At 35.4% G+C, this 27,999-nt stretch overlaps 1 protein-coding gene, 1 long non-coding RNA gene and 1 other non-coding gene across 3 annotated transcripts; 2 read left to right on the top strand and 1 right to left on the bottom strand.

The window, feature by feature from the left end:
* Positions 1-953: 953 nt before the first annotated feature.
* On the top strand, positions 954-3,336 carry LOC141326420 (uncharacterized). The gene is made up of 3 exons (XR_012353887.1): positions 954-1,258; positions 1,613-1,715; positions 2,699-3,336. It is a non-coding gene; the product is annotated as an uncharacterized lncRNA (long non-coding RNA).
* Positions 3,337-3,777: 441 nt separating this feature from the next.
* Positions 3,778-3,849, bottom strand: trnac-gca (transfer RNA cysteine (anticodon GCA)). Its single transcript has one exon. It is a non-coding gene; the product is annotated as a tRNA-Cys (tRNA).
* Positions 3,850-6,023: 2,174 nt separating this feature from the next.
* Positions 6,024-26,253, top strand: lasp1 (LIM and SH3 protein 1). Its single transcript, XM_073841609.1, has 7 exons — positions 6,024-6,253; positions 10,756-10,850; positions 19,842-19,926; positions 21,656-21,763; positions 24,446-24,539; positions 24,619-24,707; positions 24,797-26,253. The coding sequence occupies exons 1-7, from the start codon at positions 6,185-6,187 to the stop codon at positions 24,968-24,970; spliced, it is 714 nt and encodes a 237-aa protein (XP_073697710.1). The 5' UTR covers positions 6,024-6,184; the 3' UTR covers positions 24,971-26,253.
* The last annotated feature ends 1,746 nt before the right edge of the window (positions 26,254-27,999 follow it).

Below are 27,999 nucleotides of genomic sequence, written 5' to 3' on the forward strand. Positions count from 1 at the left end.
CTAGAACATTAAAATAGGTGGGTCAAATTGACCCGGGAACAGTACGAACGTAACATTTTTTTTTTTAGACATGCCAAAACACATCATTGTGTTGAAACTTTGCATGCATGTTCATGACACTAAATGAGGAAAAGTCACCTAAATTTAAAAAGAAAAACCTAGGTTAACTAGTATATCTGACAACTCAAAAATCAAAACGGGTCAAATTGACCCGGAACAGTACATGAGGGTTAATGCTGCGTTCCAGGCAGATTTTAAAGCCCGTAAATCACGACTTCAAACCACCAGTCACGCGTTCCAGGCAAGTCGTGCCAAACTGTCTGAGCGCATTTATTATTACTAATTTGAATGCAACGTTATATTGTCCTAAAGTCTATTTTTCCACCATGTACCACTTGCATAAACAACGCACCGTATATCAGAGCTCGGAACTGGGAGTACGTTGATCTAACGTTAGTACGTACATATAAATACACGCAATACATGAACATATTTACACAGAAAAGTTTATGTTGGATGACATTCCTTGAGAGCAACTGATTTGACAGCATTAATTTCTTAATTCATGGTTTCATAACAACGCTGGGGCACATATTAGTCAACTAATACTTTTCCGTCTAACTGCTTGTACCCACGCCATGCAACGCCGTTTTGTTAACTCGGACACTTGGGATCCACGGTGATTGTCCAAGCTGGAAAGCTGGAAAATCAAACATTTGACAGTCGGCGTACATGCTGGTAATCGGTGAGATTGTGGCAATTAACAACACAACAATATTTCACCAAAAATTATTATTTATGCAGAATAAAGTAGACTAAAACTTCACGATCACAATCAAACACAGTGTTCACCGCAGCTCCGTTACCTAAATTCCCAACATGCATTGCGTTGCTGACGTCACGTTCCCAGACTCTATTGGAAGCTCGTTTTTCCAGGCGCGGGGCATGGTTGCTTAGCAACGGCAGACGCCATGGGAGAGCAAGCTGCGTTTTGGAAAGAATGAGAGAAAGCGACGCGTCTTGCGTTTTTACGCGTTTAGGCGCGGCATGTGAACGGCCCCACTCTTCCTCTATTTTAGTGAATGCCTGTGTTGCATTACAAACTAGGAGACCAGTATAAACCTTAAACTTATTGAACCACATTTGTTTTTCAGATTTTATCAGATTTCACAAGACAAGGAAGCTATATCCAGAGGCAGACTTTTTGAAGACTGGGCTACAGTTGCAGAACCTTCATTCCTGGGTGATATGACTTAAGGTAAGCTTTTTCTTATAATATGTCAATTTATAAAAACAATATGCAACTGTATTTGACACACATCAACTGGGAAATACAATGTTACAGTAACACTTAATTAGTTGCTTATTAGCTTGTATATTGGCTGTTAATTAGTACTTATGAAGCACATACTGATGCCTTATTCTGCATGAGCATATTCTGCATCCCTGAATCTGACCCCATACCTAAACTTAACCTGCATTAGTTGAATGAGGGTGGGAATTAATTTGCATTATTTAAAGGAATGAAGAAATCTTCATATGAAAGTGTTTCAATTTGTTGTTTTGATTATAAAATATGTTTCACAGTTTGCATATTATTCCTATTTTTTAGATGCTAAAGGGGAAAGTGCTTTCAAAGTCCTGCCCACTCTGGATAAAAGGTTTTCAGACCCACAACCACGGAATCCCGGAGGCCATTCATTGACGTACAACCTGTAAGTTTTGTTTTACGTTTTCTGCTCTAATAAGGGTGTGTGTGTATATATATATATATATATATATATATATATATATATAACACAGTGGTGGCCAAAATTATTATAACAGTAATATTTTCCCCAGCTAAAAAATGATTTTAAGTCAATGTTTGTTACCTTTTGCTATAGTGTGTCAGTAAGAAATATCAGTTTTCATTTCCAAACATTCATTTTGCCTTTAATTGTGATAATCCAGTGAGGTTTTTGTTTGCACAACAGCCAATCCTCCAGACAGAGATCTGATCTCATCATCATCCAGTCTGTCTGGAATGACATGAAGAAACAGAACAAACTGAGACAGACTAAATCCAGAAGAACTGTGACAACGTTTCAAGATGCTTCAAGAGACCTACCAGCAAAGCTACCTAAAAAACTATGTGCAAGTGCACCTAGTGTAGGGCAAAAGCTACTTTAAACGTAAAAGGATGGTCAAACCAAATGTTGATTTAATTTAGTTAATCAAGGTTGATTGATAAAGAACATTTATTTATGACATTATTTGTGACAGCATCATTTTATGACATTTTTAGACAAGTGCTTAAAACTTTTAACAGTACTGTAGCTTTGCAGTTAGGTCTTTTGGAGCATCTTGGAGACGCTGTCACAGTTCTTCTGGATGATGATGAGAACAGATCCTGTATGGAGCACTGGCTGTTGTGCAAACAAAAATGTCACTGGATTATCACAATTAATGGCAAAATGAATGGAAATGTAAACCGATATTTCCTACTGACACACTACAGCAAAAGATAGAAATCACTGACTTAAAGCCTTATTTAGCTGGTGAAAATACTAGTGTTCTAATAATTTTGGCCACAACTGTATGAAAAGTTGAGAAGCAAAATGAGCATTTATTTCATGCCTCTGTGTTTATGTTCATAAAATACACTTAACTTAAAATGTTAGTTATGTTGCAAGACTAAATGCCGTATAATTAACAGGTGGGGACCAACATGGTGGATTTGAGCCTCGGGATGAGACAACATTTCTAGACCTTCGCCATTGTTCCAGGCCATGCCATTGAAGCGGACTTGTTGCCTGGGAATTTCTCCAGCATGCAGTATATCATATTGATGGACATAAGTCTTCATGTGTGAAGTTTTTGAGGGCAACAGTTTTTTTTTTTTTTGGCCACTTGTAACACGTTTTAAATTGTAAGAATTGTCTGGTGGACTCTTTGTTCGGATTAGTTTTAATGGCACAATGTTTGGAATGATTCTAATGTGGTAATAATTCATTTTTGAGTGTTCTACTGCTGCAATGTTGACATAAAGAATAGGAATATATTGTGCCTTGTTTATAGTTTTGTGTTTAAAAGAAACTGATCTACTAAAACCATTATTTGTGTCTGTAAGGGTTGGACAAAATGTGTGACAGCTGCACCTATTTGAAAACTGTATTAAAAAGAAATATGAAAACTCATTAAATTGACATTTACAGATGCATTTTTTTGTGTTGTGTAACTGAATTACAGAAAAACAATAATAATTTTACATTCTTTTGTGATTTATATATTATTATTGGTAAATATAAAGGTAGCAAGGCAATTAGACAACAAATAACCCAATATTTTGGTAGTTTTTAACCCAGCAACACAGTTAATCTGACCCACTGGTTGGGTCAAATAAACAACCCAGCATTTTGGGTCAAATGATTTAACCCAACACTTGGGTCAAAACAACCCAACGCGTGTTCTGTCCCATAGTTACCCAGCAGCTGGGTTATGGTTGGGTTATTTTTTAACCCAGCACTTTTTAGAGTGTAATTTTTTGTAATCCAACTTTTGTGTTTGTTGGCCTAAGTAAGCAAATCTATAGAAGCGAGATATAAAAAGCTTCATGCAGCCATGAATTGATTCCAGATCTGTGTGTGGTAAACAGGTGCTGTCTGTGTGTTGTTGTTAGGTGATATTAATGGCAGATTTCATACATATGACTGATGTTATTCCAAACTCTATATGATAACCCTCTGCTAGGGGGGTTTCTCTTCTTTTTAAGTGGTGTGTAAAAAAAAAAAAAAGAGGGGGCACCCGGATTTGAACCGGGGACCTCTTGATCTGCAGTCAAATGCTCTACCACTGAGCTATACCCCCAACTGAAGAAATATGGCACAGGTGATGTTTTCACAGGTTGCTTACTGAGTGCTCAAGGCCTTTGTGTATATAATAGGTGTGTATATAAGTGTGAGTGTTTGTTTTGTGTCTCTTCTGAGCCCATAGCTGTGTACTATTATCCTGTTGCAATACCCATAAATACCTGTAATAATTAGCATTTTATTTTGTGTTGTTTGTTTAAATGTGGTTAAGGCCTGATATACAATTATGCAGTACATTGCTGCCACATATGTAGGTCCAGCCCATTTATGACTGTAATTTACTTTTTAAATACATTTTACAAAGAGGGATCATACAAAGTGCATGTTATTTTTGATTTATTACTGACCTGAATAACATATTTCAAATAAAAGATGTTTACATGTAGTTCACAACAAAAAAATAATAGCTGACTTTATAAAATGACCCTGTTTAAGGTTTTACCCTAATGACCCTGTTTTAGTTTACATACACTTGATTCTTAACACTGTGTTGTTACCTGAGTGATCCACAGTAGTTTGTTTTGTTTTGTGATAGTTGTTCATAATTCCCTTTTTTGTCCTGAACAGTTAAACTGCTGCTGTTCTTCAGAAAAATCCTTCAGGTCCCACAAAATTCTCTGGTTTTTAAACATTTTGTGTATCTGAACCCTTTCCAACAATACCTGTATGATTTTGAGATCCATCTTTTCACACTGAGGACTATTGAACTATTACAGAAGTTTGAAACGCTTACTGATGCTCCAGAAGGAAAACCGATGCATGAAGAGCCGGGGGTGAAAACTTTTTTTTTCCATTTAGTACTGCCCTTCAGTAGCAACAGAAGATACTTACATGTTTCCCAGAAGACAAAATAAGTGAAATTTACCCAGATCTTCAAATTCGGAAAGTTATTATCTTAAGTGGAAATTGAAAATTAAATATTGCTTTTATTAAAAAGATTTATATTCACCAACCACATTTAATTTCAATCAGTCATAATAAAGTGAAAAAACAACTGTACATGTAAGGCCTGAAATTAATATTAGAATAATTAAAATATGTGGCAACTTGTCCCAATACAATTTTATGAAAAATACCAATGTCCTGAAATATATATATATATATTTTCACTGTTAATATTTACCTTCATTACACAGTTGACACTTCTCTGGATGTTGATCAGTGTGGTGTTATTGCATTCGACAGCTACAACAAACATATAGTGCAAGTAAATGTTTAGTTTGAAAACATCACGTTCATCTAATATACACTACAACAGAAAGATGCAAATTAAAACATACCGTTACAGTGAAGCTAACTAGCTTTGCAAACACCTGAGCAATACTCACACTTAGGAAACCACAGTCTGACAAAAAAAAAAAATCTAAATATTGAGAAAATCGCCTTTAAAGTTGTCAAAATGAAGTTCTTAGTGATGCATATTACTAATAAAAAAATATACTTAATATCTTAATCAAAGAAAAATGGATCATTTTGACCCATACAAAGTATTTTTGGCTATTACTACAAATACACCCGTGCTACTTATGACTGGTTTTGTGGTCCAGGGTCACATATGTCAATAGGATGAGATTTAACACTTACTGTGTAGGCCTAGCCTACTTGCACTAGAATGTATGAAGTTGCACCTTCACTCACCAGGTGTCGCTTAAACATAGGCAGAAACCTAAATCTCACGCTAAACTAAAGTATTTTTGGCGCATCCGATTCGAAACTGAAACAATGGTGTGTTTGACTGCTTTGGATAGAATGTGAACGACTTGTGTGCAAACTGATTTACATGAACAAACAGCAGCAAAGACGCCATGATGTTAAAAAGTTAGCTTAGCTGTTTTACCATTACTCAAAGTTTGAATATGCTCAACGCACATTATTTAAAACGGTTCTATTATCAGTGTTTATACTAAAAGGTGACAGTTTGACTTAAAAGGCAGTGTGAGTGCAGGTACACTCCCAATATGTAACATCCGGTTCATGATGTGGGTTTAAAACAGCTTAAACTGAATATAAACGCAAGATGCGATACGCTTTAGTCAGTCTAACTCATGAGCAAGGCGTTTCTTTAAATTCAAATGCTGAATAATTCAAGAAATATTCAAGAGTTAAAGTCTTCCGCTGAATGCCCTTGCTTATCTCAGCGCGGGAGCGCGCAGCAGGACACAGCGGCAGTGCCGTGAGCGCGCCTTCCGTGTCTGATTCGTTCGCTGACAGCCAGCGGTGCGAACTGGACTCATCAACGGCTAGCGATCCACACCTCTCGCTCTTTATCAACCCAAACAGTGCTCCGCGGATCGTTTCTTCATCTCATTCCGTCGCCGCACAATTCCTCCAAAATGAATCCACTGTGTGGCAGATGTAATCGAGTGGTGTATCCCACGGAAAAAGTGAATTGCCTTGACAAGGTAAGGAAGGCTAAGCGAAACTTAGCATACGCTAGCAAAGCTTACACCTCTGGCTGTGAGAATAGGGTATATACGGCTCTGGTTGTGTATAACACATATTTTAAAAAATGTTGCTCAAAAGAGACCATTTCCGATGGTGACTGTTGAGAATGTGGGCAGAGCGGAAACGTGAAACGTTAAGCGAACGGGCTAGTAATGAAAAGCGTTGATTGTGCTAACTTCACAACACGCTACAAGTTGTCTATCATTTATTTATTTTCACGGTGTGAATATTATGTGATATCGATTGAAATGTCCGGCGGGAGTCGTTATTTTTCAAACCATCGGCAGAAGCTTGTTCGTGGCCTCTGTCGCGAAGAGGAGGAGGTTTGTTTATGACGTGTCAGTCTGTCCTGTGGGCGACATGGACGGACCCGAAAAACCCAAAACAGCCCAAGTCATGTTGAAAGCTAACATTTCTTGGCGTTATTATTGCACCCTACTAAAAACAACCCCAAAACTGCTTGGGTTGCTCCATTACACGATCTCGTTTTTTGTTATCAAGCCAGCTTTGCAGATGTGCAACTTCGCGGAGGCCTGTAAAAAAAACATACGATTTTAGAGAAAATGTTACACGCATTCTTGAAATTTCGTCCAAGCTTTATCAGCCGGGCCTTGTATTTAGATGATGTGCACATCTATGCATGTTTACCAACTGGTCAGAGGAAGTGTTGCTGCTCGACACGCTTGTGAAAGGTTTTATATGAAGACCCCACCCCCTCTTAACCCATATCCTTATCGCTCTCGCTGAGAGTGTGGTGAAATCTTGAGTTTCTGAATTGCTTTAGATGCTCCAGAGGGGTGGGGTCGCCGTCTTTTATTTTCATGCAGCGCAAGTATTTGCTCGGGAGAGAAACTGGGGCGGAGTGATAACGCCTGTAATGGACGTTAAAAGCACATTAATCGATTGGCCTTGAACGAAGAAGCAGCGTGAGGAATGACTATACAGACCTGAATGAGACGTGCAAGTTTATGTAAGAGTAAACGTGGGGGCGTTTTGATGGCACACCTCCCACAAATGTTGACAAAAACACCACTGACCCCCACACACGTACACAAGTTGGTTCCCATTCATTGCCTGGAGCTAAAGGGTTTCGCATAAGTTGCTTCATATTGTCGCTTTGTCGAGGCATGCCAACGCTTTCCTCGGCTCGAAGAGAGGCCAACTATGGCTTGTCAGTCTGCTTCGGTGCTTGAGCTCATCAGCTGTCACTCTGGAGAACATCTCAGAAGAACCGCACCCAAGAGAGGTGGTCCGGGGAGGTAGCACTTATGTGGCATTTTAAGGGAGAGGGCCCCCCAAAAATGAATATGTTCTTGTGTTGTTCAAAAAGCAGGTTTTGTCGTGGCACACAGAAAGAGAAGTTGAGCAAAATGTCCAGACAGCTCTTGTCCAGATAATAGCACTAGATAGTGACTCTCACGCTTCAAAAAGAAAAACACTGTAAAATACCTTCAGTTAGTAAGATTTGTTTAATTGGTAGAAATTAATACTTTTATTCAGCTAGATGGCATTATATTGATTAAAAATGGCAGTAAAGCTATTGATAAGGTTACAAAATATTTATTTTCTAAAAAACCTGAAAAAAAGTTTCCACAAAAATGTTAACTAACTGTTTTAAACATTGATAAAGAGCATCAAATCATCATATAAGAATGATTTCTGAAGAATCACATGAAACTGAAGACTGGAGTCATGATGCTGAAAATTCAGCTTTGCATTACAGGAATAAATGACATTTTAAAATATATTAAACTAGAAATCAGTTGTTTTAAATTGTAATAATAATTCACAGTATTACTGTTTTACTGTATTTTTGAATAAATATATCAGCCTCAGTGAGCATAAGCTACTTGAAATTGAAAACATGAAAAATTGTACTGACCTTTGAATGGTGGTGTAACTGAATATCACAGTCACAGTAATGCTTTTATGGGTAAGTTGTATTATTGGGTTTAAAATGGATGGTTTTTGTATAATGCAAGGATGCTGCGATACAGAGATTGCAGAAAATCTCTGATACAGTGTGCTACAAATAACCTTAGTCACTTTCAAGGATGTGATTGCCAATTTTCCATAATATTTTTACATGAATCCATCAGTAAAATATTGTGCACTATATAGGGATGTAACAATGTTAAAATCTTATGATACAATAGTATTGTCAATATAAGTCCACAATGTAATATTAATTTTAATATTTAGAAAGAAAAAAAGACAAATGAAGACTTGGAAAACAATAATTTAAAGTTAAATCATTCTATCTAATGCACTTTGAGAGTTTAAAATGAAGAGCTCCAACCCATGTTCTTAACTAAGAAAACTTAGGTCAGAAAAAAGTCTTGTGCCTGAACTTTAATGGGGACTCAACCCTCTTTTTATTTGTGATATACTGTCTCAGTCTAAATTATATTCGCACTGGTGTTTTAGAAAGCCAAACAAAATAAAATATAATAAAAATAACAATTGTATATTATTGTTGCTCCTATGACAGTAGCCATATATTGTAAAACAACTGCACTATAAAATAAATGAAAATGAATATTTCAAATGTATGTTATTTTGCTTTACAATACTAAATTACAATACTTATTTCCTAAATTCTACACTTGAAAGAGGTATTAGTTTTACCCATTTAAACCGCTAGCTGTCAGCAATTCATTCCTCACGTTTAAGCTTTTATTTTGACAGAAACAGCAGTAGAGGTTTTAGTTTAAAGGAAAACTCCAGCTTCAGTGAAAACAGACTTACAAAAATGCGTCTCACTACAAATCTAGTGAAATGCGGTAATCATCTGCCTTGAAAATAAGGTGGCCGTTACGTTTTCAAATGCACTAAACTCACAGAACATGCAATAAACGAGTTCACAGTATTCACTGTGAACTGAGCCGTTCTGAGGTGCGGAAAACACCGGATCACGAGCTGATCGCCTAAGCGAAGTGCGCACTTTTTGAAAGGCGCAGCAAAGACAGACTTGATGAATGGATTAAGCCATATTGTGCCACTTTCAGTTTCAGTTCATTTGACAGAAAGCATAATGGCCCAAAACACAACTTTAAAGACCTTTTAATGTTTGAATAAGAAGTTTAAATATATTTTAAAAATGACACATTTTGCCCAGAAGACCTGTTGTTTCATATTTTCATGTGACCATGATAATATCAAGACAGATTTGCTATGGCAATATAATATAATACTGTTACACCCCTAGTAAATTGTATTATTGTTTAAAACAAATGCTACCATGCAGAGATCATTGCAATCATTACATTTCAAGGACTTGATTGCCAATTTTCCACTTTTTGCTTTACGTTTATTCATCAGTACAATACTGTGTGCTATAATTGCCATCTATTTTTAATGTGTAGTCTATAGATAGAATGTGCTATTAATTATCCCATTGAAATGCACTATGAAACTCTTATACCTTGTTTCAGATTCTCTCTCATGTGCTTCTTCTGGTCTGTTTTCTTATATTATTTCCTATTTCTTCTCTTCTAATGCGTTAGCAACTGTCTAGATATCTAAAACGCATTTTGAAACGTGTCAGTGGGGGTTTTTGGTATATTTTTGGTTATGAACGGTGTATGCTAGCAGCTTCCTCTCTTTGCTAGTGCAGTACAGATGCACGATTTTGTTGCTCACATACTCATGTGATCAGACTACTACATTCCAGCTGACTGGTAAGAAAGTGTTAGATATGGAAAGACAAAAATACCATCTAAATTATACGCATTGCAGTTAGCATGCGTGACTGACTGCATAGATGGAATGTAGGGTAGCGGGTCAGGTCAGTCCCCCCAGTCCATTTTCAGTGTGTGTGTGTGTGTGTGCGTAAGTGTGTGGTCTCTTATCACTGAAACACTCCCATGGTCAACATTAACTAAGGAAGCTGGTAATCAAAGTCTGCCATAAATTAGAGCTACATACTTTAGTGTATAGCTATCGGAGTCAGGGTGTTTCCCAGCATTTGTTGTTTGTTTGTGGATCATTCATTCTGTTTTTTTCCTTATGTTGCAAGAAGCTGGGAAAATGGTGATGTAACTCAGTAACCACTGAGCCCAGATGGGTGTATATAAAATGTCAATGCCAGAAAGTCTTTAAAACGGATGCATCCACACAGGAAAAAAAACAAACATGTCTTTACTTTAAATGGACATAACCTCAAGCTGGTTTCTTTTGCGACACACGTGGTGCCGGTTCCTCTTTTTCTTTCCGAGTGCTTTCAAAGAACAAGCACTCCATTGTTTTTTGTGTTTAATCCTCAGAGCGAACTGCGTAGACTGTGTAACGGCCATAGTGACTGAATTAGCAACACTAAGGGATATGAAGGACTTCGTGTCATTTGCTCTTTTTATCTTTCACAGCTCAGTTGCAGACAATTTCCCTATTTCTTTTGCATATGCCTCCCCATACAAACACATTTTAAAGTGTTAATCCTTCATGTGTCTCTCTCTTTCAGTACTGGCATAAAGGATGCTTTAGCTGTGAAGTCTGTAAGATGACTCTAAACATGAAGAACTACAAAGGCTTTGAGAAGAGACCATACTGTAATGCGTGAGTATTTCTGCTTTTTGCTACATATTTATAAAGTTACTATGAAATAAATTTCATTGGATTTACTTGGAAATGTGTCATAATACAAAAATAAATTCAGTCACATCCCCCGTTTCACTGTGGTTTTAAAGTCACAAGCTGCATATGAAATTGCGTACTAGTCTAGTAGGTACTGTATTTGGTTTGACACTTACTTCATGACTGTTAAAGTACATTTTATTTAGTGCTTTATCCGCCATGTTTTTAGTGTCACGTGACCTACCAGAGTAATTTGCATCACTTCACTGCGGTTCACAACTCCTCAAAGTACTAGTCATCTGGGCACTTTTCGACTATTGCTATTTTAAATATATAATGAATTCAGACATGCTACTCTTTTCACATTTTTTACATAATATATAGTATGGCAGTAGGCACATTTAGACAATTGCCATTTGCAATCCTATTGTAGTGAATTATGTGAAAAAATAAATACACACGAGTTGATATATGTGACCTTGGACCACAAAACCAGTCTTAAGTAGCACGGGTATATTTGTAGCAATAGCCAAAAAATACATTGTATGGGTCAAAATTATCTATTTTTCTTTTGTGTCAAAAATTCTTGGGATATTAAGTAAAGATCATGTTCCATTAGGATTTTTTGTAAACTTCCTACCATAAATGTATCAACACTTAATTTTTGATTAGTAATATGCATTCAAAAGAACTTAATTTGGACAACTTTAAAGGCAATTTTCTCTGTCTCTCTCTCTCTCTCTCTCTCTCTCTCTCTTTCTATATATATATATATATATATATATATATTAGTGGTGGGCCGTTATCGGCGTTAACGTGCTGCGTTAACGTGAGACTCTTATCGGGCGATAAAAAAAATATCGCCGTTAATCTATTCTCATAGATGGGTTGGGAGCTGGGTCTAAACTACGTAAGCTTTGATGACTTTCACCTTGATATTTTAGCGCGGATGACGTATACCTAGTCGAATTGCACTGTAGGGGGCGAGAACGAGTCTTCAACTTCTGTGAAATTACCACATCAAATGAGACGTGCAAACATGGATGCAGTTATGAAGCCGCTTCAGGGCAGGTGCGTGCTAGACCCTTTTTACTGGGGCACGTGCCCCAGTGAAAATCTGCTGTGCCCCAGTAAAATCTCAAGTTTGAGTTATAATTTAATTTGATAATCCCGAAATAAAGACATTAAACTATTTGCAATAACTGAATTGACGCTTCTAAAAGCAACGCAGTTTAATGGAAGACTATGCACGCAGATAGGCTATCCATTCCCGTGCGCGTCTGTGTATTTAACGGCAACGCGCACGTCGTGCAGCCTTTTGCGCAGAAGTACTTGGTTACACAAGTTTGTATAGGTAATTATGTTGTAAATGCAATTGTCAAGGAGTTTGTGATGAATTTTGGAAACAGGAGATGAGCGCCTGATCTAATGCGCCACCTGGCCCGTTCTCGAAGACTTACTTTTAGTCATTATTTGGGTAGCACACATATTCTGAATGCCTTCAGCAGAATTCAAATTAGCCATTTTAATCTAGATTAATCTAGATTAATTCCAAGATTTAATCTAGATTAAAAAAATTAATCTATGCCCACCCCTAATATATATACTACAGGGCCGTTGAATGCTTAAATCTGATTGGCTGACGAACGTTCTAGAGGTGTGCATTATTTTCAGGGAAACGCACGGCGAACGTAGTTCCAGGCAGCTTTTGACTGCAGTACATGTCTATATCACTTCGCCACACGATTTCAGTTATTTCAAAGGTCCTTACAGCCCAAAACGGCAAAATAACCAAAAGCTACAGTGACACTGGCAAAACTAATACATACGGTAAACAACAGGATAAAAACGACAGATTATGTCCATGTTTTTTCCACAATATTACGTTTTATTATGTACGGAAAGCACATACTCTATTTCTCTCGCCCTCTCTCACTCACAGACGCACACACATACAGTTAGCACTCACGTTAGCATTCGCGCTAATGTTGTTAGCGCATCTCTGACGATGACGATAAACAACTTAAAAACGACATGACAGTTCTCACGTGAGGTAACAACGGCGTGGTCTTGAAGAAAATGAACTTAAAGTTTAACTGTCAGTAGAGACGATGCTGCCAGTCACCTTTGAGAGACACACAGACTTGAGAGAGGTAATTTACGATCTTAAACTCTCTCCCCCTCTCTTGCCGTCCGTCTGCTTGTCTGTCGGTCTGTCTAAACTTCATTATTAACTGCATTAGTTTGCTATCAACGGCTCAAGCGTCGTAACTAGGTCTAAAATGACGTTTTGGAACTAGCAACGAAGCTGTTGGATGAGCTGCGTAAGAAATTAATTCTACTCACAATAGCGTTTTAAGGATAAAAACCGGACAAATGTCTTGAAATATATCATCTGATCGATGTCTAGAGGTGTGGTAACTGTAGTATAAGCGGAATAATTGACTTCGGGCCGTAGAATTCTGCGAAAATAATGCACACCCGAGGTGGAACGGCATCATTTTCTAAGAATTCTACGGCCCGTCGTCAATTATTCCTTATATATATGTATATATAGTATAGTATACATTATTTTTTTTAATTTTTTTTTTCAACCTCAGATTGCAGATTTTCAGATAGTTGGCCAAATCAGATCTCTGCTAAATACTGTCCTATCCTAATAGGATATATATAACCAACCATACATCAATGTAGGGGTGGGCGATATGGCAAAAATACCATAACACTTTTTTTTTTCCAGAAATATCACGATTCACGATTTTATCATGATTCTTTGTCATGTTGGTTTTACTATTTTGTATGTTGTCTGAGCAGTACAACCACACAAATTTCATTTTTGTTTAAAAAAAAAAAAAGCCTTTCAACATAGTTGTATAACATTAGTATAAAGTTTTATAACATAGTATAAAATAAAAAAGAATGGCAGATATGTAGGCCAAAGTGAGCCAAGATAAAAAATCTTTGTCATTATTTTATCTTTGTTATTAAAAAATAAGAACAAAGATTCACTTTACAAATAAAACAAACAGTGCTTTGTTTTTCAGGTACAGTAGGTGTATTTAGCAGAAATTCAATTAATAAATATAAAAAGTGTAACACTATATACTTACACACTTTATACATCAATTGTACAATCTTATTAAAGCCAGCTGTATTAAAGTTCTGCAGCCAAAAGTAGTGAGTGATTTTTCTCTTCATGTTTTGTTGTTTTAAAAGAATAGTTCACCCAAAAATGAAAATACTGTCATCTGTATGTCAGTTCTGTCATAGTGTTTTATTTTTATACTCACTTTCAGGTTGTTTTAAACCTGAATTAGTTTTTTTTTCTGTTGAACATTATCTATTTGGTCATTTCTATTATTATATTCAATGGGGACCAGCTACTGTTTGGTTACCCACATTCTTCAAAATATCTTATTTTATGTTTGGCACAAGAAAGAAATTAATACAGGTTTGGGACAGCATGTAAGTGAGTAAATAATGACAGAATTTGAATTTTTGTGTGAACTATCCCTTTAATGACAGGACACTTTAAGAGCTGCAACAAACCTTGTGTCTTTTCACAGTATTAGCGCAGTCAGACATGATACATAACCTACTCAAGTAATTAGGCGCTATTTGACAGGATTTTAGTGTGCGTGCGCTTCAGGTGGAAAAGCGTATGTCGAAAAAGCATGCATATGACATGTTTAACCAGCAAGACTTTAAAGCAAATTATGTACTTTTGTGATTGTGAATAATTGCAGTGTCCTGTGAGCGTAACTCTATTGCTGAGTACACTGATGTGAATGTATGGCGTTGTATATTAAGATGGAGGCGCCAGAACTACATCTGATAGAATAACACGATACTACGATACTTCTCTAAAAGCAGATCGTGGACACATTTTTATCGTCCACAATCAAAAAATGCCATATCACACACCCCTACATCAATGGAAAACGTATTTATATGTTTTAAAAAATGTACCCCTTATGGCTGGTTTTGTGGTCCAGGGTCACACATTAAGAATTAATCAGATAAAAGTGTGTTACACATCAAAATTGAGCCAGAAGGTTTCTAAAGCAACGTCTGTTTGACAAGTGTCTAACAGCTTCCAGTAGCTGGCCTGGGTTAAATGATGTTAGCGGAAAAAGTGTCTCAAAAGAAGAGGAAGTTACATTTTGAAGATACAAATTCAGACACGCATGCAGTAATGAGTCTTTCACAAGAAGACAAGAAAGATGTATTAAGAAAGCAAACAGAGCCTATTTTTATATAACGTAGTACTTTAATTGTTTCTGATTGTCATTTGTCTTCATTAGTGTTAGTTCATAGTGAAAAGGTCACGTCTGTGAACACAGTAGCTGACTTGTGCATTCATACGGTGAAAGGGTATTGGAGGGAAATTCCTATTTTCACAACAATGACCCATACATGCATAGACAAATGAGTTCACTTCTCTGGAATCCACTTCTGATCACTAAACATCTTGTGAGTCAGATACCTCAGCTATAGCATTCCTGTTTTTTTGAAGGTTACCATTCATACTTTAAGTCGCAGCATTTTAATGCAGACCAGCCGGTCTAGCATGCGGCTTTGACATGGCTAGAGTACTTTTATAAAGTCATGATGACCAGCCGGCATACAAAATATGCAAATGCATCGCTCTTGTGAGTGCTCAAGGTCCTTGTTTCTCACTCTCACACACTTTTGTAATACACCAGAGGATTTTAGTCTTTATTTAGCAAGTGATTTATGCCTGTCCCTCTCTCTAGATCGGCTTCTTCCACTGTTTACTCAGTTCTTATTACAAAGATAATCTGAGTAAGTGAGCATGGTGAAGTAATTTCCTCTTGCATCCCACAGATAAATGCCTGTTTGCTTCTCAGAGTGATGGTCTCATGACACGTCCACCGGAAATAAAAAAGCATTTGCTTGGACTATGTTGGGATTGTCTGCTAACTGATACTAACATAGAAATCAGTCTGGGTGCTTGAGTGCCATTTATCTGTTTATGTTTGTTTTCCTCTCTGTATCTGTGTGATTTGAGTGTGAACTAACCACATCTCTTAGGCAAAAAAAAAAAAATCGTGTTTTGGACTGCCAGCCAATATACTGACTGATAGTATTGGCTGAAACTGGTAATTAACCAAATTTCACTGCTATTGCAATCAGGTCAGGAGTTTATGTTTGTACTTGCCCAGTTTTTTTAATGAGCCCATCACAAAAAGTGTCAATGTATTTTTGACACACTTACACTTGTTAAACTTGGCACAGTGTCTAAAAATGGGCAAACTGACAGTCATAATATCACTAATATTTATAATCGCTAATATTTCATTTTAGTTGCTATTAAATAGAGTTTACAGAGCTGAAATGCAACTCTATGCAATTTGAATAGTTAGCTAAATAGCTTTATATTAATCATTTACATCAGCAGAAATTGCAACAGCAGTGTTTAACACATCACACCCAACCAAATGTTTATAGCTTTTTAAGAGCATGAAACACTACTAGTCAAACGTTTTTGAACAGTAAGATTTTTTATGTTTTTAAAGAAGTTTTTCTGCTCACCAAGCCTGCATTATTTTGATCCAAAGTAGAGCAAAAACAGTACAATTTGGAAAGTTTTTACTATTTAAAATAACTGATTTCTATTTGAATGTATTTTAAAATATAATTTATTCCTGTGGTTTCTAAGATGAATTTTTAGCATCATTACTCCCTTCACTTGATCCTTTAGAAATAATTCTAATAGTCTGATTTGCTGTTCAAAAACATTTTTTATTTTTTATGTAAAAAATGTTTTCAGGTTTCTTCGATGAATGTAAAGTTCAGAATAACAGCATTTATCTGAAATAGAAATCTTTTGTAACATTATAAATGTCTTTTGATTAATATAAAGCATCTTTTCCAAAATTAAAGTATTATTTTCTAAAAAAAAATTACACTGACTCCAAGCTTTTGAATGATATAGTGTATAATGTTACAAAAGCTTTTTATTTCAGATAAATGCTGATCTTTGGATCTTTTTATTCATCAAAGAATCCTAAAAAACTACTCAACTGTTTTAAATATTGATGATAATAATAATAATAAATGTTTCTTGAACAGCAAATCAGCATATTAGAATGATTTCTGAAGGATCATGTGACACTGAAGACTGGAGTAATGATGCTAAAAATGTAGCTTTGATCACAGGAATAAACTACATTTTAAAATTGATTCGAATAGAAAACAGTTATTTTAAATGGTAAAAATATTTCAAAATTATTGTGTTTTTGTTATACTTTGACCAAATAAATGCAGGCTTGGTGATCAGAAGAGACTTCTTTAAAAAAACATAAAAAATCGTACTGTTGAAAAACTTTTGACTGATAGTGTAGATGTGTTTTATGATGCTAATGGTAGTGTACATGATCAACACAGCACTAGCCCAACAGGGCAAGTGACCGCTCCATCAACTGGACCGAAACACTCAACTGGGCCATCAGCCCATCAGTGTTGGCATAGTTTATTTAAGTCATTTTTGCTAAATGGAATGAAGTTGGAATAAAATACAATTTCAATATTAGATGATAAACTTTTTAATTAAAACAATTACAAGAAAACCAGAAATGCTGTCCTGAAATAAAATACTTCCAAGTTCAAGTTGAAGTATTAAAATTGCTTAACTAAAATAAAAATAAAACCAAATAAATTATTAAAAAAGTAATACAAATGAAATGACAAAATCACATAAAATTACCAAAACTTTAAAGGAAAAGTATTTGTTTTCAGTCTAACAGTGTATCAAAAAACAAAACAAAACACAGCACTAGTTTAAAAGTACGTTTGATTAATAGGCCACTACCTGAAATGAATGAATTCTTTGGCGTGGCCTTTTAAGGTTAATGCTAGATCAGGCTATATTTATTTACACTGGTTTACAGAGCATGTGTTGTATTATGTGGTGGTTGCCTGCAGCAACACAGCTTCTGTGTGCTATATGTAGGTGTACTAAGCAGACAGGGTGTCCTGTGGTAACCAGGAACAGACTACGTTTTGATTGGCTCAGTTGATGTGTTGCTAATATCTGAATTCTGAATCAGCCCTGTTAAATCCTTTTGTGGCAAACTTATTCTGTTATAAGGGTACATGATTAACTTACTGTAGTTAAATGATTAAGACTGTAATACAAAATGATGATGACTTTATTACCAAATATGTGACCCTGGACCACAAAACCAGTCATAAGGTTAAATTTTACAAAACTGAGATATATACATCATATGAAAGCTCAATAAATAAGCTTTCTATTGATGTATAGTTTGATAGGATAGGACAATATTTGGCCGAGATACATCTATTTGAAAATCTGGAATCTGAGGTTGCAAAAAAATCAAAATACTGAGAAAATCACCTTTAAAGTTGTCCAAATTAAGTTCTTAACAATGCATATTACTAATCAAAAATTACATTTTGATAGGTTTACAGTAGGAATTTTACAAAAAAATCTTCATGGAACATGATCTTTACTTAATTTCCTAATGATTTTTGACATAAAAGAAAAATCAATAATTTTGACCCATACAATGTATTTTTGGCTATTGCTACAAATATACCCCAGCGACTTAAGACTGGTTTTGTGGTCCAGGGTCACATATATAGGTTAATGTCGTAATTGTAATTTGTATTGCCTGGTGCACAGCTCTGTTATTTCTGGCACTCTAATTGTGTGTTGCGTTGGATGATTGTGGTTGGGTTTGTCGCTGTCATGCTAATTTTGTGTTGCGTTGGTCTGTGAAAATAGGACAAATAAGCTGCCTTGTTTACACAAGGCATAAATTACACTTCTGGGTCTTCACTATCCCCATAGACATCAGCGATAAGCAAATGTGGACATTCACCTTTACAGTCACCAATTCATGATCTTTGTCTTTAGCAGCAACACGGTTAAAACACGTCCTTGTAGCCGGTAGTCATAAATTAAAAAGCCCATTATTATAAAAATAAAATTAAAGCTATGTAGTTTTACTGAACTATTATAATAATTTAATAGCTTTTAGTTTTATAGTTTAATAGTTTTAACTAAGTAACCTAAATGGTTTTACCTTTTTAAACAGTAACTTTTTTTATGTTTTTTTTAAAGAAGCCTTTTCTACTCACCAGGCCTGCATTTATTTGATCCAAAGTACAGCAAAAACAGTAATATTGTGAAATATTTTGACTATTTAAAATAACTGCTTTTTATTGTGATCAAAGATAAATTTGCATCAAATCAACATCATTACTCTAGTCTTCAGTGTCACATGATCCTTCAGAAATTATTTTAATATGCTGATTTGCTGTTCAAGAAACATTTTTTTATTATTATCAGTATTTAAAACAGTTGAGTAATTTTTTTTAAGGTTTCTTTGATAAATAGAAAGATTCAAAGATCAGCATTTATCTGAAATTAAACGTTTTTGTAATGTGAAAGCTTTTGGGGGGTGGAAAAATAATAGAAATTAATACTTTTACTTAGTAAGAATGCTTTAAATTGATCAAAAGTGATGATTTGGACATTTATAATGTTACAAAGTATTTCTATTTCAGATAAATGCTGTTCTTCTGAACTTTCTATTCATCAAAGAAACCTGAAAAAATTCCACTCAGCTGTTTTTAGCATAATAATAATAATAATAATGCTAAAAATACAGCTTTGAAATCACAGGAATAAATTACATTTTAAAATATATTCAAATAGAAAACAGTAAAAAATATTTCAAAATTTTACTGTTTTTGATGTACTTTGGATCAAATAAATGCTTGGTGAGCAGAAGAATTAAAAAAAAAAAAAAACATTAAACATCTTACTGTTCAAAAACTTTTGACTGGTAGTATGTAATAATTAAAAATACTTTTTTTTTTATTCAACTAGGAGAAATGCTGAGATGTTAGTTGCAAATCCTCACTGAATTTCAAATGCTGATGTTAACTAAAAAGCCTCTGTGTGTGTGTGTATTTCAGACACTATCCGAAGACGTCATTCACCAGTGTTGCAGACACTCCGGAGAATCTGCGCCTGAAACAGCAAAGCAAGATGCAGAGCCAGGTATAACACATCAGCATTCGCATACTCTTAAATCACTCTAATCGATTCCTTATTTCTGTATGCTTCTGTGGCATTAGTCAGTGCACTCCAACCGTGAAACAGCACTAAAAAAATCATACACATTTGATTCTTTCAAACCCTTTCAAAGAACAGGGGTCAATATATTGCTGTGGTTTTTTATTAATTTGGTTATGTGCAGCAAAGTGAACAACACTTGCGTTTACTGCATGTGCTTCTCATGAAGGCTTGCAAGCAGACTGTTTTGAGAAAACAGTTAATTACAAACCAATTCATTTGCCACTCTGATTGCAGTCCCTATACATTATTACACTGCACTCTCACTCTTGCTCATATCCAAGGTAAATCATCAACACTGTCATCCCTTACAAGTCAAGTCAAGTCACCTTTATTTATATAGCGCCTTTTACAATACAGATTGTGTCAAAGCAACTGCACAGTATTTAAACAGCACCATAGTGTGTAAGTAACGCATTATTGTAACAATCAATTTTCAGTTAAAGGCAGTTCATCAATGAATTCAGTGATATCATCATCAGTTCAGTTCAAATAGTATACGATATCGCTGGAAAAATGTCCCCAACTAAACAAGTGTTTTGTTGAGCTAACAACATTGTTATCGGCCAAAATCTAAGTTGTTTTACTTTACTTCCTGATCAAGTGCACACCCGAGTCCGAGTTGCTTTTACATTCGCATGAAGTGTACCACAGTTCCACTGCAGCCAAACTCAGACCACCTCCTTCAGGTAGTCACACTTTTAATGTGAAAACCATTCTTGTTTCAAACTGAACTCCCCATGAAAGCCCTCGTGTAAGCAAGAACTATGTGAAGCACAGAACATTTTGGTGTCTCATTAACAGGCACAAATCCCATGTTTTTTAGCGAGACCTATTAGATGTATATAATATAAACTATCATCAACAATTAAACTAAAAAAAATTATGACATTTAATTAAATTTTTCATTCAGTTTTGACAAATGTTACTGTGTTGACTGCATTAAAGCCTAAAGATAAACCATTAAAGCCTGCTATCTCTGTTGTCATCACAAAAAAGGGAACAAGCTAATAACTTATTTAAAACTTATTTAATTTCTGGGAAATGCAAGTTTATCAGTAGCTGTAAATAGTAAACTGTTTGCACTATAAACCAGTGTGTTCATAATTAAGATAATACATTAAAATAATATAGTAAGACACACCAATTTGCAATAACAAGCAGCAAAACAAGCTGTACAGCTAGAAATAGCCGGACGCGGATGAGACCCATAAAAATGTACAAATGGCCGCACCCACTCTTACAAGAAAAAGGTAGATATAATATACCATTAATTTATTGCTAGCTAATTACATACTCACACAAATCAGGGTTTTAAACTCTATTTAGACCAAAAAATATTAAATAAATAAACAGAAAATGGCCTATAATATTTAGTTTGATCATCTGAGGTTAAAAATAAACATTGTGAATGTATGCACCAGCTTTCACTGACCATTGTTTGAAAAGGGATTAAAAAACACTTTATAACAGTTTGAGGGCCTTTTTACCCTGTGGAATGTGGATAATGCCAACAGTTGTTTTTACGATTACCCATTAACTAAGCTTGCATATATGCTGATATAATATACAGGAGGGAAGTATACCTGTGAACAGGTGAACAGTTACTATTACTTGGATATTTGCTACTAATTTCTGCGCTTGTTTTTTTTAGGTGCTCTACAAGGAGGAATTTGAGAAGAACAAGGGAAAGGGCTTCAGCGTTGTGGCTGACACACCAGAGCTGCAGAGAATCAAGAAAACACAAGACCAAATCAGCAACGTAGGTTTTCTTTTTTTAGCTGTTAAATTTGCTTTTTATTGTGTGCCTCCCAACCTCTATCTAATACTCTCCCAGAAACAGAAAGACAGACGGTTTATCTAGCTTAATCTCCTCTCATTGTTTTTTAATGAGTTGTTAACAAGAAGTAATAATTATTTGACCTTGATGGAGCACTTATTTAGTCCCACCCTTCCTCTTCTTCTTTCAAACCACACCTGTTCGCTGAAGTATCTGCTCTGGTTGCCTGGTAACATTTATGTCCCTTAACTTCCTTTTTGCAATGTCATTTCCTGTCAGTATGAGAGGGAGAGACCGCTCCATTTTCTGGCTTAGGAGACACCTTGTGGATGGTGCAGGAATTGCTATTAATTCTTACCCTGGCTCAGAATAAAGTTTAATTATACTAAAACCTCTTGCTGAAACCACCGCTTTAGAAAATGAAGGACTGTTTTCTGAGTGGATTAATTATGAGACAGCACTGCATCAGTATGCCTCATGCATTCTATTTTTTTTCTTCCTCACCTCAATTTCCTGCAGTTAATTCAGTCAAAACCGCTTACCCAAAGTGCCCACTGCTGTGAAAGAAATTCACTCAGTTGAGGGTGTGTCGGTAAAATGGACAGCAGTGTGGTTGTCTTCATTGTGCACTATGATTAATTTTAGTACACTGTCAGTGAAGTCACCATACACTACTATTCAAAGTTTTTTTTTTTTCAAAGAAATTTAATACTTTTCATTCAGCAAGTGTGAAATTGTTACAAACACATCCTACAAATGTATTGTGTTATTCACAAAAATATTAAGCAATACAACTGTTTTAACATTGAAAATGATAGGAAATGTTTATTGAGCCCCAAATCATCATATTATAATGATTTCTGAATGATCATGCGACACTGAAGACTAAAAGTTGCTAGAAGTTCAGCTTTGCCATCACAGGAATAAATTAAACTAGCTGTTTTTACACTATTTTTAATCAAATAATCAAATAAATGCAGTTAGTATAAGCTTGAAAAACATAAATTCTTACAGACTTCAAACCTGCACAATCACCTTATCACGAAAATTACTTTATTTGCATAATAGATACATACAATATCAATTTAACATGTTTTAAAACATTAGCTAGATTTATTTATGCTTGTATTTGTCCCAAAATCAATTTTTTTTTCTAATGGCCTGATTGGAACAGTAGTTCATTTTTTGTTCTTGCCCTGCCAACATTTTAACTAGCTTTGCTATGTTACAAATTATTATACATTATAAAATTACACATTTTTAATTACAATAAACATGTCATTAAAATATTTAACATTTAACATTAACACAAATACTTTGCTGACAGTTTTACAGCTGTTATCTTGATGATTCATGTACACATTTTTTGTTGGAAATGAAAGTCATATGTTGCGTATGTTTATAATTTTCAACCCATCTAACAGCTCCAAGACATCTGCTTTTTATAACAAATAATTATGACAGTTTTGACTGTTATTATTTTGGTGACTTATTTAGTAAGAAGTCTCTTATGCTCATCAAAGTTGCATTTATTTAGTTACAAATAGGTAATATTCTGAAGTTGCAGTTTAAAATAACAGTTTTCTTTTTTTAATATACTTTAAAATATTATTTATTTCTGTGAAGCCGAATTTTCATCAGCCATCACTCCAGTCTTCAGTGTCACATGATCCTTCAGAAATCATTCTAATATGCTGATTTATTATCAATGTTGGAAACAGTTGCTGCTTAATATTTTTTTTGGAACCTGTGATACTTCTTTCAGGATTCTTTAGAGAATAAAAAGTTACAAAGAACAACATTTATTTCATGTTCTAAGAATATAAGTCTGTACTATCACTTTTTTATCAATTTAATACATCCTTGTTGAATCAAAAAAGTATTAATTTCTTTCTGTTTCTTTCTGTTCTATCTGTTTTAAATAAATGCTGTTCTTTTAAACATTTTATTTATCAAAGAATCTTTTTTTTTTTTTTCTATTTTTTTAAGATTTATTTTTTGCCGTTTTTACCTTTTATTGATAGGACAGTAGTGAGACAGGAAATTAAGTGGAGGAGAGAGGGGGGATGAGGTCCACAAGCTGGGACTCGAACACGGCGCCGACATTTATTAAAGAATCTTGAAAAAAAAAAAAAAATTATCGTAGGTTCCAAAAAAATTATTAAGCTGCACAGCTGTTTCCAACATTGATAATAAATCAGCATATTAGAATGATTTGGATCATGTGACACTGAAGACTGGAGTAATGATGCAGAAAATTCAGCTTTGCCATCACCAAAATAAATTCTGTTTTAAAGTATATTATAATTGAAAACCACTATTTTAAATGGCAGTAATATTTCACAATAAATATTAAATTTAAATTTAATCAAATAACAGTCTTGATGAACAGAAAAGACTTCTTAAAAAAACATCGTACAAATCCCAAACTTTTGAACGGCAGTGTACATCACAGAAAAAATGTTAATGTTTGCATGTATGTTTATGTATGTCTGTTTTGACACTGTGTGTGTGTGTGTGTGTGTGTGTGTGTGTGTGTGTGTGTGTGTGTGTGTGTGTGTGTGTGTGTGTGTGTGTGTGTGTGTGTGTGTGTGTGTGTGTGTGTGTGTGTGTGTGTGTGTGTGTGTGTGTGTGTGTGTGTGTGTGTGTGTGTGTGTGTTTTAGATTAAGTACCATGAGGATTTTGAGAAGAGCCGAATGGGAGGAGAAGGCCATCCTCCGCACCCACTGACACCCACTCAGCAAAACACACCCCCAGGTACACAATCTGTTAGTCTCTTCTTCAATAAAATCTCAATTTCAATGGGTCATAAAATAAACACATTGTTCTCTCGCAGCATATCAACCCTCGGCGGCATCTCAGAACTATCACTATGAGCCTGAGCCCGTGCGTCAGGCCGCTGCTGGCCCTCCTCCCAGCTCTGGGGTAATAAACTCTCTTATACGCACTGTCCTTCACACTCCTTCTTTTCAAGCCCTTCTTTTGACAAACCTCTTTGCGTGTGTGTGTTGCAGAAGCGCTACCGAGCGGTGTACGACTACACCGCAGCTGATGAGGACGAGGTGTCGTTCCTGGACGGCGACGTGATCATGGACGTGCAGCAGATCGACGAGGGATGGATGTACGGAAGAGTGGAGCGCACCGGCCAGCAGGGGATGCTGCCGGCCAACTATGTAGAGGCCATCTGAACATAAGAGAGTAAAAGGGGGAAGGGTGGAAAAGATAAAAGAGTGGGTTGCAGCAGAGTCGCAGATGATTAGCCGAGTGCCATCTCTCACCTTTCAAGATCTCATCTTTTTCCTCTTCTTTTCCTGCACTAACTGTCCTATCAGGGGTCGGCCTCTACGACCCAGTAATGATCCAAAACAAGCATAGTTCAGTACGTAATCGTACATGGCAACAGCGCATACACGCACTCGCATAAATAGTGAATGATTTACTACTTTCGCCCATCTTTTTCTCTCTGTCTCTTGCTTTTGCTGTCTATCTGTCTGTCTTTAGTAAGTGTTCCTCAGTCCTGGAAAGGTGCTGTCACAAGTGGCGCTTAAGTCTCAGCAAGACTCACACACACAAACCTTCAAAATACATAACCACACAGGCCTCTAAAATATTTAGGGCCTGCTATAGAGCACTTCGCAGACATCTCAACTCACTTATCTTATCGGTTGCATTGACAATTTGTGAAAGAATCTAGTTTGAACTTCAGTTGTCATGTTTTTATATATATATATATATATATATATTTTCATTGTTTCATATCTTCTTTGCAGCTTGTAATTGTAATGTATTCGGTACAGTTTCACATCTCATTGGCTGTGGGTCTATGCGTAACAGCACTCGATCATGTGACTTCTGGTCATTCCAGTTATCATTCCATACGTCTGACCGTTTGCGTCATGTGTTGAAACTGGAATCTGAAAAAGGCTCTTCTTTTCCGACTGGACATTCCTTAAACTGTATGTAAAGGACAGAGCCTTTCAATACTTACATATTTACTTAAGCTCCTTCACATTCCTCTAGCCCTTTACAGAATTACGTAGAATATATGACTGTAATTTTGTTCTGCTGCTCTTGCTTTTAAAAAAAAATGCGAGAAAATAGTGATGTATTTTGTTCTTCATAAAGGGAAAAAAAAAAAGAAACTATATAGTCACTTAGCAAGCGAGGAGCAGAACAGCATTGTAGAATAGTGAGAGAAGAGAGGAGCCCAAGCACAATTCTATGGACCATTTTAGCTTTGGATTTTAATCATTCCATTGGTTCTGTTCCATTTCGGTTCTGGAGCATTCCATGTTCATTGTATCGAACTGTATCTCAGAGCTGTTCTGTAAGACGTTGTTATTGATGTTTTTGTTTGTTTTTTCCTCATATCATTGCTTATTCTCATTGCCTTGCTGGTATTGTACGAGACGGAATTTTAATGTCAATTTATCAATATCAGTGGAATAAAAAAAATCTATTTGTATACCAAGGCAGGCGGGGTTTGTCAAGCAGACGGAGTTGTCAACGGTATACGAATGTTTTAGAGCCTAGCATGTATTTCTCTCTAACTGGAAACAATGTTACTGTGCAAAGACTCTAATGAGATTCTACTGATCGTTGTTCTCTATAATGCCAAAATATAGATGCAGAGAATGATCAAAGTAAGTGTTTTGCTTTCTCAAGACACTATTTCCACTATTGCTACTTCAAAGGTATAAAATCTGGGTTACTCATTTGATTTTGACTTTTCTGTGAAACATATTCTCCAGTATTTCTTCAATATCTATCAGTCCAGTATCACTTATGTTTCTCCAATTCTTGGGCACCCCCTCAAACACCTTGTTCTGCACATTGTAACCATTATATTTTTTCCAGCACATGATGTTATAGTAAATTTCTTTTATGTGCAGTAACGTTCAAAGGTTTGGTTTGGGGAAAATAGTTGATTAACCTCACCAAGCTTGCACTCATTTAATAAAAAATACACACACACACACAAAATGCAATTTAAAATAATATTTCTATTTTAATATATTTTAAAATGTAATGTATTCGTGTGATGGTAAAGCATCTTCAATGTCACATGATCCTTCAGAAATCATTCAAATATGCTGATTTGGTGCTCAAGAAACAGCAGTTGTGCTGTTTAATATTATAACAATATAAGAGTATAGCATTAATATTATAACATTATACATGTCTTTAGTCACTTTTGATTTATTTCAGGCATACTTGTTAAAAAGACTGATTATTTCTTTAAAAGAAACAAACTTTATGACCCCAAAAGGTAAACAGTTTAAAGTTTACACACACCTTGCAGAATCTGCAAAATTATTTCACTCAAATAAGAGGGATCATACAAAATTCATGTTTTTTATTTAGTACTGACCTGAATAAGACATTTCACATAAAAGGTGTTTACATAGTTCACAAGAAAAAAAATAGTTGAATTTATAAAAATGACCCTGTTCAAAAGTTTGCATACACTTGACTCTTAATTCTGTGTTATTGTCTGAATGTTTTTTTTTTTTTTTTAGTGATAGTTGTTCCTGAACAGTTAAACTGCCCACTGTTCTACAGAAAAATCCTTCAGGTCCCACAAATTCTTAGGTTTTTCAGCATTTTTGTGTATTTGAACCCTTTCAAGCAATGACTGTATGATTTCAAACACTCAAGGCATTAAGAGCAGGGGGGTAAAAAAAATTAATTTGAAGATCAGGGTAAATTCAACTTATTTTGTTTTCTGGGAAACATGTAAGTATCCTCTGTAGCTTCTGAAGGGCAGTACTAAATGTAAAAATATGATATTTAGGCAAAATAAGAAAAATATACACATTTTCATTTTGTTCAAAAGTTTTAACCCCCCGGCTCTCAATCGTGTTTCCTTCTGAAGCATCAGTGAGTGTTTGGCCCTTCTGTAATAGTTGCAGTTGAGTCCCTCAGTTGTCCTCAGTGTCAAAAGATGCATCTCAACATCCTACAGTCATTGTTGGAAAGAGTCAAATACACAAAAATGCTGAAAAACCAAAAATTTGTGGGACCTGAAGGATTTTTCTGAAGAACAGCTGTCGGTTTAACTGTTCAGAACAAACAACTCATGAACAACTATCACTAAACAAAAAAACACAACTGTGGATCATTCAGGTAACAACACAGTATTAAGAATCAAGTGGACGTAAACTTTTGAACAGGGTCATTTTTTTAAATTCAACTATTATTTTTTCTCGTGGACTAT

This window comes from Garra rufa, chromosome 1, assembly GCF_049309525.1.
Source record: "Garra rufa chromosome 1, GarRuf1.0, whole genome shotgun sequence".
NCBI lineage: Eukaryota > Metazoa > Chordata > Actinopteri > Cypriniformes > Cyprinidae > Garra > Garra rufa.

Coding starts and splice junctions, on each gene's coding strand:
- lasp1 (XM_073841609.1), top strand. CDS start 6,185: ATGAATCCACTGTGTGGCAGATGTAATCGAGTGGTGTATCCCACGGAA. Junction 10,851..19,841: donor AAGAGACCATACTGTAATGC/GTGAGTATTTCT, acceptor TGTGTATTTCAG/ACACTATCCGAAGACGTCAT. Junction 21,764..24,445: donor CACAAGACCAAATCAGCAAC/GTAGGTTTTCTT, acceptor TGTGTGTTTTAG/ATTAAGTACCATGAGGATTT.